Genomic DNA, 12055 nt, shown 5'->3' on the forward strand with positions numbered 1-12055 from the left:
GTTTTCTGCTGCTTCAAATTTTATCAAGTGCATAGATACTCTAGAAGCTTTTTGTTTTTTTGGCTAAGCTGGAAAAATTATCCGATCAAGTTTTACCTTTTCTTTTCCTTTGGTTTCTTTACATAACAGTAAGTGATGAGGAATTGCTTGATATTGTAAATATTTTGTACGAGGATATAATTTCGTGTTTGCATAAGAAGCTTTTGATTTTCTTTCTCTTCTAGTTCCAAACAATTGTGCTTGTTCAAAGTAACGAGAAGGAACGTTACTTATCTTTGCACTTTTTCCATCTGCAATATATTATTCTTAATGTTCTTCTCCCTCCCAATTTTTTTTCTTTTACTGAAGTTGTGTTAGCCTTCTATATTAAGTTAACCATATTCACAATCTTTTCATCCGAATCCTGCAACAATAACTTGACTTTTCCAATCTTGTATGCTGTTAGTAATCTGACAAGACACTTTAATTGAAGCCAAAATATTCCTCATTCAATTAGTTGATGTTTTAGTGAGATCTAGTATGACAATGATTAATTATCATTAGTTAAATACTTCTGAACGGTCCTCTCATAATGCACTTCGCATTTGACTTTTGTTAAGATTTATTTTTTAGCAAGTTGTTGATGCCAATGTCGATAAATGCTAGAGAGGGAAGAGATGTAGTTAATGCGAGAGAGGGAAGGAGCACTGCAGAGGTAAGTCATAAGTGTGTTTCTTCTACATGTTCTAATGGTATTATAATATTGTTTCTTTACACTTTTATCATTTAGTTGATTTAAACAATGTGCAAGAAAGATACAAAGGAAAACAAGACCGATTTTGTTATGAATGTCCACTTGTATATTTACTGCAAGACAATGATCCTTCCGTAAGTCACCTAGGGAAATCTTGTTATGACTTCTCCTTCCTCTAAATGATAAGTTCAGTGGACTTCTCGTGACGTCGCGGGCAGCGAACCACCCAACGTCACCGTAATCCGAACACTTCATCGAATCTTTCAATCGGTAAGGAAAGAGATCTTATATTTCTTTTCTCTAACACTATCACTCACAAACTCGGTCGCCAATGAAGACTGAATAAGTTGGGCCTCGAGTTTTATTTTATTTATTTTACAAATAAAAGCTTTTGATTGTGAGATTCAAGACCTGCTGAAGAGATTTTAGACGGGGAATAAATGGAGAAATTTTACAATATCCAAGTGTAAAGCATAAATATAATCAGAAGCATGTGGAGCACGTGTAAGATGGACAATAAGAAGCAAAATGATTATTGAAGTTGTTATAAAAATATTAATTAACGTTTATTCTAGATGAAAAAATATTCTATAAAAAGCATATTTTATAAAATTTAGGATAAAATATATAAATGAGTTGTTGATACTTTTAGCTATTAAAAGTTATAAAATTATTTGATTATAAAATATTATTTTGTTGAGTCTTATACTATTAAAAGTTATAAAATGGTCATTCGACTATTCATATATTTTAAACTCGTCCTTTTCTATTAAAACTTGAAGGTCGTCTGCGTTTGATGCTAATATGTTGACTGACATATAATAATCGTTTGAGATTTCGGGATTAAATTTTATCGTATCACTGTCAGTAGATTAATGTTCATATTGTAGTCATTTTCAATGAAAAAAGAATGATTTTAGAATATACTAATAGTCTAATTATTATTTTATAATTTTTAATAGTCGATAGACGCAACAAAGCAACGTCTTACAATCGAGAGATAATTTTGTAACTTTTAATAATCGAAAGACTCAATAAAACATCCTACAATCGGTAGACCATCAAGTGCTTTGTTAGTTAGTCAAAGTGTTTTTTTGGTAAAATATACTAATAGTCCGTAAATTTTTAGAGTATTTGTATTTTGGTCATCTAATTTTTGAAACTTGTAATAAAGTCATTGAATTTTTAGTTTGTTTGGTCTTGGTTTGTACACTTTGTAATTTCTTTTGGGCCTTGTTTAAATTAGGCATGGGTTGGGGTTTGTATGCCTATAATAAGAAAGAAAAAAAATACAATCCGAGGCCCATTGTCAGCCTGATACTTGCACAAAGACTTAGAAATGACACCTTTTGATAAAAAATAATAATAGAGAGTTAATTGGAAAATTTCTACTATAATTCAAAATTGAAATTATTATTATTTATTTATTTATTATATTATTTTTCATTGTATTTTTTGTTTGATCAACACTTTATTAAAATTTTCAAATAAGTTTAATTTTAATTCATTTTTATTTATATTAATTTGTTATGTATTTTGTTTTTCATTTAAATTTTTAATATTGTATTTGTGTTCTTTTGTTTATTTTAAGATTTAAATGTTCAATTCATTTAACATTCACGAACATTTACGTTTAACATTCGTGAACATATTCGTTTGGCATTTGTAAACATATTCATTTTTTAACTTGTACTCTTTCATTAAAATAATGAAATTACACCACTAATCCTTAAGCTCTAAAAGTTTCACAGTTTAAGCTTCAAAGTTCACATTGTGTTTAATTTAGTCCCTAACTTCACTAATATTTAAAATATGAAAAAAAAATAAAAAGAAAAAGACAACCAGATAAACGAGTCGAGAAGAAAATTTATAAACGAACTTATTCATGAACATCGACAAACCAAACATTCATATTAATTTATTTAGCTTAATAACTCACATGGATAATTCACAAACAATTTACCAAGAGAAAAACAGCACCGAGTCATGAGTATGTTGACTTTATTCACAAGATAAAAAATCAATCATATATAACTTCCAAAAACTAAAAAAGTACCATTCGCACCACTGTATGTGAAGCATGTCAATATCAGGGATCTCAAATTCGTGTTTATATATATACTAAGCTTAAATATAAATCTTTTTAAAGTTACATGCATCACAAAATGCCAAATTTGCATCCCGTACAGGCGACAAGATTAGTTTAAATAATAAAAAATTTACTCACCAAAATCAAATATTCAACCCAAATTAATATGAATTAATCGAACAAAACCTTAACCACCGAAATCACATCCAAAAATATTTAAAATTAAAAGTTTACCTCCTCATCGTCTCCTACTTGCACGCTAGATTAAGCAAAAGGATAGAATAGTTTATTGTTCTGGGTCCCACCAAAAAACAAAGAACAGATCCCAACCGATGACCTTTCAGACTATGGTCAAAGCTGATAGTTAAATACTTATCTTGATATGTACGTTTGACCACACGGGAAACCTGCCTTCATAAGAAACTAAAACACATATTAAAAAATAATATATATTTTTTAATTTGTGCACATGTAAATTAGGGGTGTAAACGAGCCGAGTTGAGTTCGAGTATTGCTGAGCTCGACTCGACTCGAAAACTCGCGAGCTTAAAAATTTTACTCGAACTCGAAATCATGAACTGAAGTTCGTGAGCAGCTCGAAAAGGCTCGAAATGAAAAAAAATTCTTAAACTTAACTCGATTGAAGCCTCAAACTCAAACTCGAACATAAACCTTAAATACATGAAATCTTACTGTATTTTTAAAAAAAATCAAATATTAATATTATTATTAATTTATTTTTTTTTAAAATAAAATCTTAAAATATTATATTTTTGAGCTGTTCAAGAGCTTTTTGAGTCGAATATCGAGTAGCTCGTTAAGAACTCGAGTCGAGCTCGAGTCGAGTCCATTCGATCCGAGTATTTATCGAGTCGATCGCGAATAGCTCGCGATATGTCTCGTCTCATTTACGGCCCTAATATAAACACATATTTTTTATATTGATTATATGTCTTTTTGAGAAAAATCCATATAAGTCCTATGAAAAAAATATTATTTTTACCAAATTCAAATTTATATATGCATTAGAAATATTCATTTACAATAAATTTTAAATATAAAATATTTTAACTTAATTTAATTTTATAAATATTAAATATATTTTACTATCTTTAACAAATAAAAAAATATTTTTTGAACCAACAGAGCCTAAAATTATTTTGGTAGGAGATAACGAGGACACAAATGTCAAATTAAAAAAGTTGAAAGCGTATCTTTGTTGTAAACAGAGAATAAATTAAAATCGGTATTTTTGTTTTTCTAATAAATAGTAATATGTATATTAATATTTAGTAATTCAATGTTTTCTCTCCTCTATTCCTCAGAAATCTCTCAACTTTTGAACGGCATTTCCCATAATCTTTCTTTTGACTTCCAAACAGGATTTCTGGGTTTTCTTCTCTCTCCATACCTTTGCAAGCTCTCAATCAGGTTTTCATTGCGTGACCCGCGTTACATGGTTTGTTTTTTCACCCCTTTTTGTATTTTTTTCTGCTGAAATTCATTGATGATTTCATGGTGTGTTTTTGTTTGAAATCTGTCTTTTAGTTGATTTGTTCTTATCATTGATTTAATGGGACTGCTTTGCCTTACGCTAACCATGCATGCACGGAAATTCGAATAGCTGATTGGTAGATGTGAAGATTAATTCATGTCCCTCTTGTTTGAATTATCTTGTATCTGGGGTTGATTTGTCTTATGATTATGGCTTGTGCACTGAATTGTTTTATAGTCGTTTGCTGTAATTGGTTATTGGACTGGGAAAGGAACACCTTTGTTTGAGCAGGTTTGGTTTATGTCTCTGTTGTGGATTTCATGAAGTTTATTGAATTGGAAAATTTTGGGGTTTCGTTTGATCAATGCAATCTCTGTTTGTCGAAACTCGAACATAATCACTTCGTACGATATCGATAATCACTTTATGTAAATTGTTCAAGGATTGAAGTGCTGGATTTTGTCTTAATTGTTTGATGGCTCATATGTTGTAGTTTAGGCCTTGGACATTTTGTATGATTGATTATTTTGATGGGCGGAAATTGCTTGCTCCTCTTATATAATAGGACATTGAGTTTGCTGGCATTATGTTCGCGCCATTCAAAACAACTATTAATTTGTGTACTTTTATTTTTTTTTTCTTCTGGAAGAAGCATAGAAGACCAAAATACTGTTTAGGCTATTCAAATATATGATGGGGTGTTTTACAGTGTTGAGAAGTAGGAAGAAAAAGACAGAGCATTCGGTTTTTCTAAAGCCCGTTGCTCACAGGGAGCATACGCCTACTGCACTTCCCGAGCCCCGAGTTCATACCCGTTCACTGCAGTTGGCACCCCTAGGATTTAGAACCAGAGTAAAACCATATCAAGTTAATAACGAGACAACCAGAGACAGGACACACACATTATATGCTCCATCATGTTTTGATGCTGCCAAGGAAGAAGGACTTGCATCAGCTGAATTTGAAGGACTGGAAGAGTTAAAGAGTCATGTTGAATTAGTGAAGGAACCGAGGTCACCAAGTCCCCAACCTCTTCCACTTCCTTCTCCCCCTCATACCGGGCTCAAGAAAATGGGAAACTTTAAATCAGGAATTGCTAGTGGCCCTCTGTTTGCTTCCGGACCATTGCCCTTGCCTCCCTGTGAATCACTACGTAACTTTTCTCACGAAGAAATTGCTACAGCTTGCGATCATTTCTCTTCTGATAGATGCACATCTGAGGGTCTTTCATCTGTTCTGTATAAGGCTTCCTTTGGAGATGATGCATCGAGTTCCAAGAAGTTTGAAGCTACTGTTACTAACCTTCACCCTTCCTCTCAGGTAGGATAAAATTTCTGCTAATGAAAATTTATGGCTATGGGATGATTGTACTATGTACTTCCCTATTGCATCTTTTATATTTTATTTTTCTGCAATTTGAATGTTTTTGCTATTATCGTCCATTTAACGGTTCTGCCTTCTTGTTGTATATACATTTTTGTTTTATTTCACCTTTTTATGTATGCATGGCCATATTCTTGAAATTTTGTCTCAATCTGTTCTTTCTGTGTTCCTGTAGGGTTTAAGGGAGTTTATCCATCAAGTGAACGCACTTGCATCATTGCAACATAAAAACCTTTGTAAATTGCTTGGATACCATGCGCGTGATAATTTGGAACAAAGAATGTTGGTCTATGAGAGGCTGTTTCATGGAAGTCTAGACCAGCATCTATATGGGAGGTCTGATGGACCTCCAATTGATTGGAATACCCGAATGAAAATTGCTTTATGTTCTGCACAGGGTCTTACGTTCTTACACGAGGAAGGACCATTTCAGGTATATATATACAAATCTCAACATGCATCTAACATTTTGACATTATAGAACTGATGAGAGTGAGTCACTTGTTTGAAACAAGCTCTATTTTGTTTGATTGAAAAAATCCCCATTGTGTAGTTACAAAAGGGTTCCGTCATATGCAGGCAATGTACAATGAATTTTCGACTGCCAACATACAGATTGACAAAGATTTCAGTGCAAAGCTTTCAGGATACGGATGCGTTGGTCATATGCCTGAGACAGAGGAGATCTCTGCTAACTCAGTTGTAAGTTGACTGCCTCGCAATTGTTCGTTTAAGAAAACAAATCTTGGTGTGAAGAGGTTACTAGAATTTCATTCGACCTCGCTGCTTACAAGTTATTTGTTTTTACTTATTTGGTGTTTGATTCTGTCTCTATCTTTGCAGGCTGGGGCAAATCTTTCAGTGGAGACTTTGGAGAGAGGATGGCTAACTCCGAAGAGCAATGTTTGGAGTTTCGGAATTGTCCTACTTGAATTGCTTACTGGCCGGAAAAATCTTGACAATCGTCATCCCTGGGAAGAGAGGAACCTAGTGAAGTGGAGTCGACCATACCTTGCTGACGATTGTAGATTGTCACTCATCATGGATTCTAATCTCAAAGGTCGATTTCCCATGAAAGGTGCCCGTTCTGTTGCGGACATTGCGCAAAGATGTCTCCAGAAGGATCCATCCGAAAGGCCGACCATGAGAACCATAGTGGAGAATCTCAAAATCATCCAAGACATGAAATATTCGTGCCTGTTTCCTCTGCAAGAGCCATTGGCAAATGCCGGGAAACAGATATCAGGATCACCTAGTCTTAATGGGAGCATTACTCCGGCACCTGGATCAATTTTCTCACCATCTCCGACGACACCACCTACTTCCTCATTGACCCTTCCACCGAGAGCTTGCTCCTCTACCCTCTCGTTACAGGAACTTGAACTGCGATATGCTCGGAGATCATCATCGGAAAGCCTTACAGGGACCAGTCTGGAAGGATTTTGATTGTTTATAAAAAAAGAAGCATACATTTGTTCGTTTGTTTATTCTTTGGAGGAGGGAGGGGGGTCTATTTTGTTTCTAAATTCATTACCAACATATAAAAGATGAACATAGAGGATGATCTTTCTGTATATAAAGAGTGCTGAAAATGGATTTATTATTTGCTTCTAATAGATATTTGCTTATGGTAATTGCCTCGGCTCGATGCTTTGTGCATTGTTTCTTGTTTTATCATTGAATTCGGTATCAAATATTTTTATTACTAAAATATAAATATTTTTACTTTGGAAATAAGAAAACTTGTAAAAAGAATATCATATAAAATAATGATATGCCACGCAATGGAAACGCATTATGGGGTATGGCTGAAAACAAGCGACAAGATGCTCCGTTAGTACAATATGCGGTGCGGTGATTGTCTGTGGTTGGTTTCCATTAACATCAATCTTTTATATAATATCATCATTTTATTATTTTAATATCGAGGTTCATATGTAAAGAAAAGAGACGTAAATATTAAAATTTAAACGGAGATATTGTTTTTGTGTGTGTATATATATATTAGTTATCCTCCCGATTTTAAGGTTCTGTATTAATTAATCTGGATCGACCCATGTCGTACATCTGATTTTAATACATTGTAATTTAAATCAATGATTCATATGAGTATTGATATTTAGATTAAAAATTATATATTTAATTTGAGTATGTTATTTATTTAAGGTTTAAGGGTTATTTTTTTCCTTGAAGTAGACATAATTTATCATTTTCGTCCATATCGTATTTTCGTATCAATTTAAGTCTCAAAGTTGTTTAATTGCATCATCTTATATTATTCCTCTAACTTAAAACTTAACTTAAAAACCCTAAATCATAATAAATATTTTAAACATTGATGCAATTGAGTAACTTTGAGGGTTAAATTGATGCGAAAATACTATAGGGACAAATGATAAATTGGGTCTACTGCTATGGATGGCAACATGTCAGATTTTTGTCAACCCGACCCGAAAATATATATCCCCACCCGACTCCGACCCGACCATATATAAATTAAGTATTTAATTAAAAAGTAATAAATTTTAAAAAAAATTACATTATTATCTTCAAATCGGGTCAAATCATAATTTTTTCACCATCCACCTGAGCCCGAGCCGACCCTATTGGGTCGAATCGGGTCAGAACCAGTCGAATGCGGCTAAAATTGTTATTTCTATTTACTACCGAAGCAAAAGCTATCCTTTTGTCTTTGTTTAATTATTTTATTATAATTAGTAAATAAAGAGATACGATAATTAGGTCATTAATATTTTATTTGGATGTCAAACGAATTATATATCATTAAATTTTCAATCAATACCTGAATCAAATCAAATAATCTTAATGGTTAAAAGAATAATATTTTTTTAAGATTAGAAATTTAAACATGGGGTTGATTGTTGTGATATGAATTAAGTTTCATTTATATAATATAAAGTTTTTGAATTTCACTTTTTTTAAGTGGTTGAATTATTTGAGTCTAATGAACAATTTTCAAGTTTATTTTATTTTTGGTAAAAATCTCTTAAAACGTATGAAAAATATATTGGATGAATGAATCTTAGGAATATATAAATGGTGAGAAATGTGGAAATCCGACACGGCAAAACTTATGACATGTGTGGAACAAAACATCATCGTCAGGGCCTATATTCTAAACGATTAATCATAAAATTAGTGCATTGCTGACTAATAACTCTGATTAAATTAGCATTTTATAAGTGGAAGGGATATTCCCTTCTATTTTCAATTATTGAACCATTTATAATTCAAATCAAACCAACTTGATTCTCTCTCTATTCAATACATCAATTATATTCCCACAAAAATCTAAATACATGTGTTTGGACATTATAGAATAAAAATATAATTACATGACAATTATAACTTCTATTAAAAATTTGAAATAAGATAACAACTCTAACAAATTGAAAACTAAAAACGTTTATATTTGAAAATCGGTTAAATTTTAATTCGATTGATATTATTATTATTATTATTATTAGGTTTAAGGGTGGAACACCTTTTAACATGTAGTAGACATAATTTATTATTTTCACCTCTATCGTATTTTTACATCAGTTTAACCCTCAAAATTATTTAATTACATCATTTTATACTATATCCCTAACTTAAAACTCTAAATTATAAATTCTAAGTTAGAGTTTAGGATTTTAAGTTAGGAATATAATATAAAATGATGCAATTGAGTAACTTCAGGGACTTAATTGATGCGAAAATATAACAATGACAAAAAGTAATAAATTGAGTTTATTACGAGGACAAAAGTTATCCTTTACCTTATTATTATAACTAAAAACGAATGCACATCGTAGGTGAGGTGGGTCATATCTCAAGCTTTAATGGTTTAATATCATTTTAAGCCATTGATAATTTTAAAACTATTGAAATTAAATTCATGAATTTGAACTTGTAAGATTAAGTTTGAATCGTATCATTTTCATTTTTATGGGTAATCTGTAAATTCATATGTAGGTATACCGTAACTCTGAAATGAGAGAACCACCCCTTACCTAAATTTTTAAAAAAGTATTTATGACCTTAAAGAACTTTTTTAACATAAAAAATCCATGTCAACGAGATGAGTTTGATGAAATAATTTTAAGAAAAACATGTATGGGTTATATATAGAGATGAATGGAGTGGGAATTAGAAGTCATCGTATTTCTTGAAAATTTTCGTATATTTTTTGTATTCTTTATTAAAGATCTGATTTTACGTATTTTAAATATCTAATGAATGTTACTAATTGTGAATTCATTTTGTTATTCTTCATATATATATAAATATATGTGTGTGTTAGCATGTAATTTGTATTCTGACTATTAACTTCTACTTGTAGTAATTTTGTTGTAAACACTTTGTAATTATCGATATTTATAATGTTATATGTATATTTTCTGTTAAAAATATTATAAGATGATATATATTTTTATGTTAATAATTCATTTTATGTAGATTTTAACCTCTTCAAATATGTGTTATCTTATGTTATTTTTGGTATACATTATGATTTAATTTATTGAACCATATCATGTGTTCGTTTTGTGTTTATAATCGTGACTTAATTCATGTTATATTTTGTGCAATTTGTTACAGTGTTTGAATTAAGAAAAAAGTATATGATTGTATTGTGTTCATATTGTTTTTTATGCGTTACAAATTTATTTAGTATTATTAATTAAATTTTGACACAAACGTCTATGTTATGTTCATGTCATTTCATGTTTTTAATATCTTAATTTTTTTATATTTTTTTATAATTTATTAAAATTATTCGATTTTAATTTTAAAATCAGATGATTGTATTATAAATTAATATGAAAATAAATATTTAATGTACTAATATAATTTTATGTACCATCAATAAATCAAATAATAACATATTATCAAAAATAAATTTAATTTTAAAAGTTCATATTGACATATCATCTAATTAAGTGACGATACATAAAATTATACAACCTAAATAAAATTTAGGGGTAGAGGTAGATTATAACAATTATCTCTAAATACATAAATGCCAATTATATTATTATTCATAGGCCAACTTAGGTATTTTTTCTCCATTAACATAAACTCAACTCAATATGATCTCATCTTAAAAAATGGCCCAAATTTTTTATTAAAAGAAATTCAATCCGACAAAAATCAGAACCCATCAGGTTCGAGTTAAATGCCCATCCTTATCTTAGTAAAAGAATATATATCCTAATATTAGAGATGAAATTGTTGAAAGGAATAACAATAAATCAGACCTAAAAATAAGATAATCTTATCTTAAAGTTTTGTTAATTATCTAAATTTTGAAATTTGTCCAAAAATTGTGAAGGGTTGGGCAGCATTATAATTGTGATTCATGTCCTAAATTTTTGTTAGTGACAGATTTGATTTAGTTAGTCTAACTTATAAACTACCAACAATCTATTTCTATATTCTGTATATTATAATATATTAGATTATTATCTATAATATTCTAAATTATTATCTATATAAATTATCTATATAATTAGATAATTAAATTAAAGATTTCATTTTAATTGGAATTTGGTTATTCACCATGTACGAGGATCCTCGCTAAGCATCCATGGTTGAATGGTTAAAGCGCCCAACTCATAATTCATGCCAATCTACAGCAGCGTTTTGGGTGTAAACGCCACTAATTTTAAACATATAGCGGCGTTTATATAGCAAATGCCACAAAATGGTAACTTTAGCAGCGTTTTTACAAAAGCGCCGCAATAAGTTCATCGATAGTGGCGTTTTTTCAACAAAATGCCGCAAAAGAGTCGTACTTTAGTGGCGTTTTTATACAAACGCCATTAAAGATTCATATTTTAGTGGCGTTTTTATACAAACGCCGCTATAGACTTGTACTTTAATGGTGTTTTTATACAAATGCTGTTATACACTTGTATTATAGTGGCGTTTGTGTTTACAAACGCCGCTAACAACTCGTACTTTAGTGGCGTTTTTATACAAACGCCGCTAAAGACTCGTACTTTAGTGCGTTTTTATACAAACGCCACTATACACTCATACTTTAGTGGGGTTTTTATTCAAACGCCGCTATACACTTGTACTATAGTGACGTTTGTAAACACAAACGCCGCAAATTTATAAATTTTAAGTGTCGCGCCCTTTAACCTTTTTTTTAATTTTTCCCTTTCACGCATTTTTCAATCCCGCCGTTTACCCAAACCCATTTCCTTCACTATCAAACCCCAAACCCATCTGTTTCACTGCCATTTTTATGCTATCTTTGATTTTGATTCCCTTATCCACATTTTTAGAAGAACTCATCGCTGGAATTGAAGAGCAAGGAATCTGAAGTTGAACTACCGAGATCCAA

At 30.8% G+C, this 12055-nt stretch overlaps 1 protein-coding gene across 1 annotated transcript; it reads left to right on the forward strand.

Annotated features, from left to right (window-relative positions):
- Positions 1-4140: 4140 nt before the first annotated feature.
- LOC120173066 (probable serine/threonine-protein kinase PBL1) lies at positions 4141-7274 on the forward strand. Its single transcript, XM_039180353.1, has 5 exons — positions 4141-4281; positions 4967-5637; positions 5876-6133; positions 6280-6402; positions 6544-7274. The coding sequence occupies exons 2-5, from the start codon at positions 5008-5010 to the stop codon at positions 7144-7146; spliced, it is 1614 nt and encodes a 537-aa protein (XP_039036284.1). The 5' UTR covers positions 4141-4281; positions 4967-5007; the 3' UTR covers positions 7147-7274.
- Positions 7275-12055: the final 4781 nt, after the last annotated feature.

Source organism: Hibiscus syriacus, unplaced genomic scaffold (assembly GCF_006381635.1).
Source record: "Hibiscus syriacus cultivar Baekdansim isolate YM2019G1 unplaced genomic scaffold, ASM638163v2 tig00111941_pilon, whole genome shotgun sequence".
Taxonomy (NCBI): Eukaryota; Viridiplantae; Streptophyta; class Magnoliopsida; order Malvales; family Malvaceae; genus Hibiscus; species Hibiscus syriacus.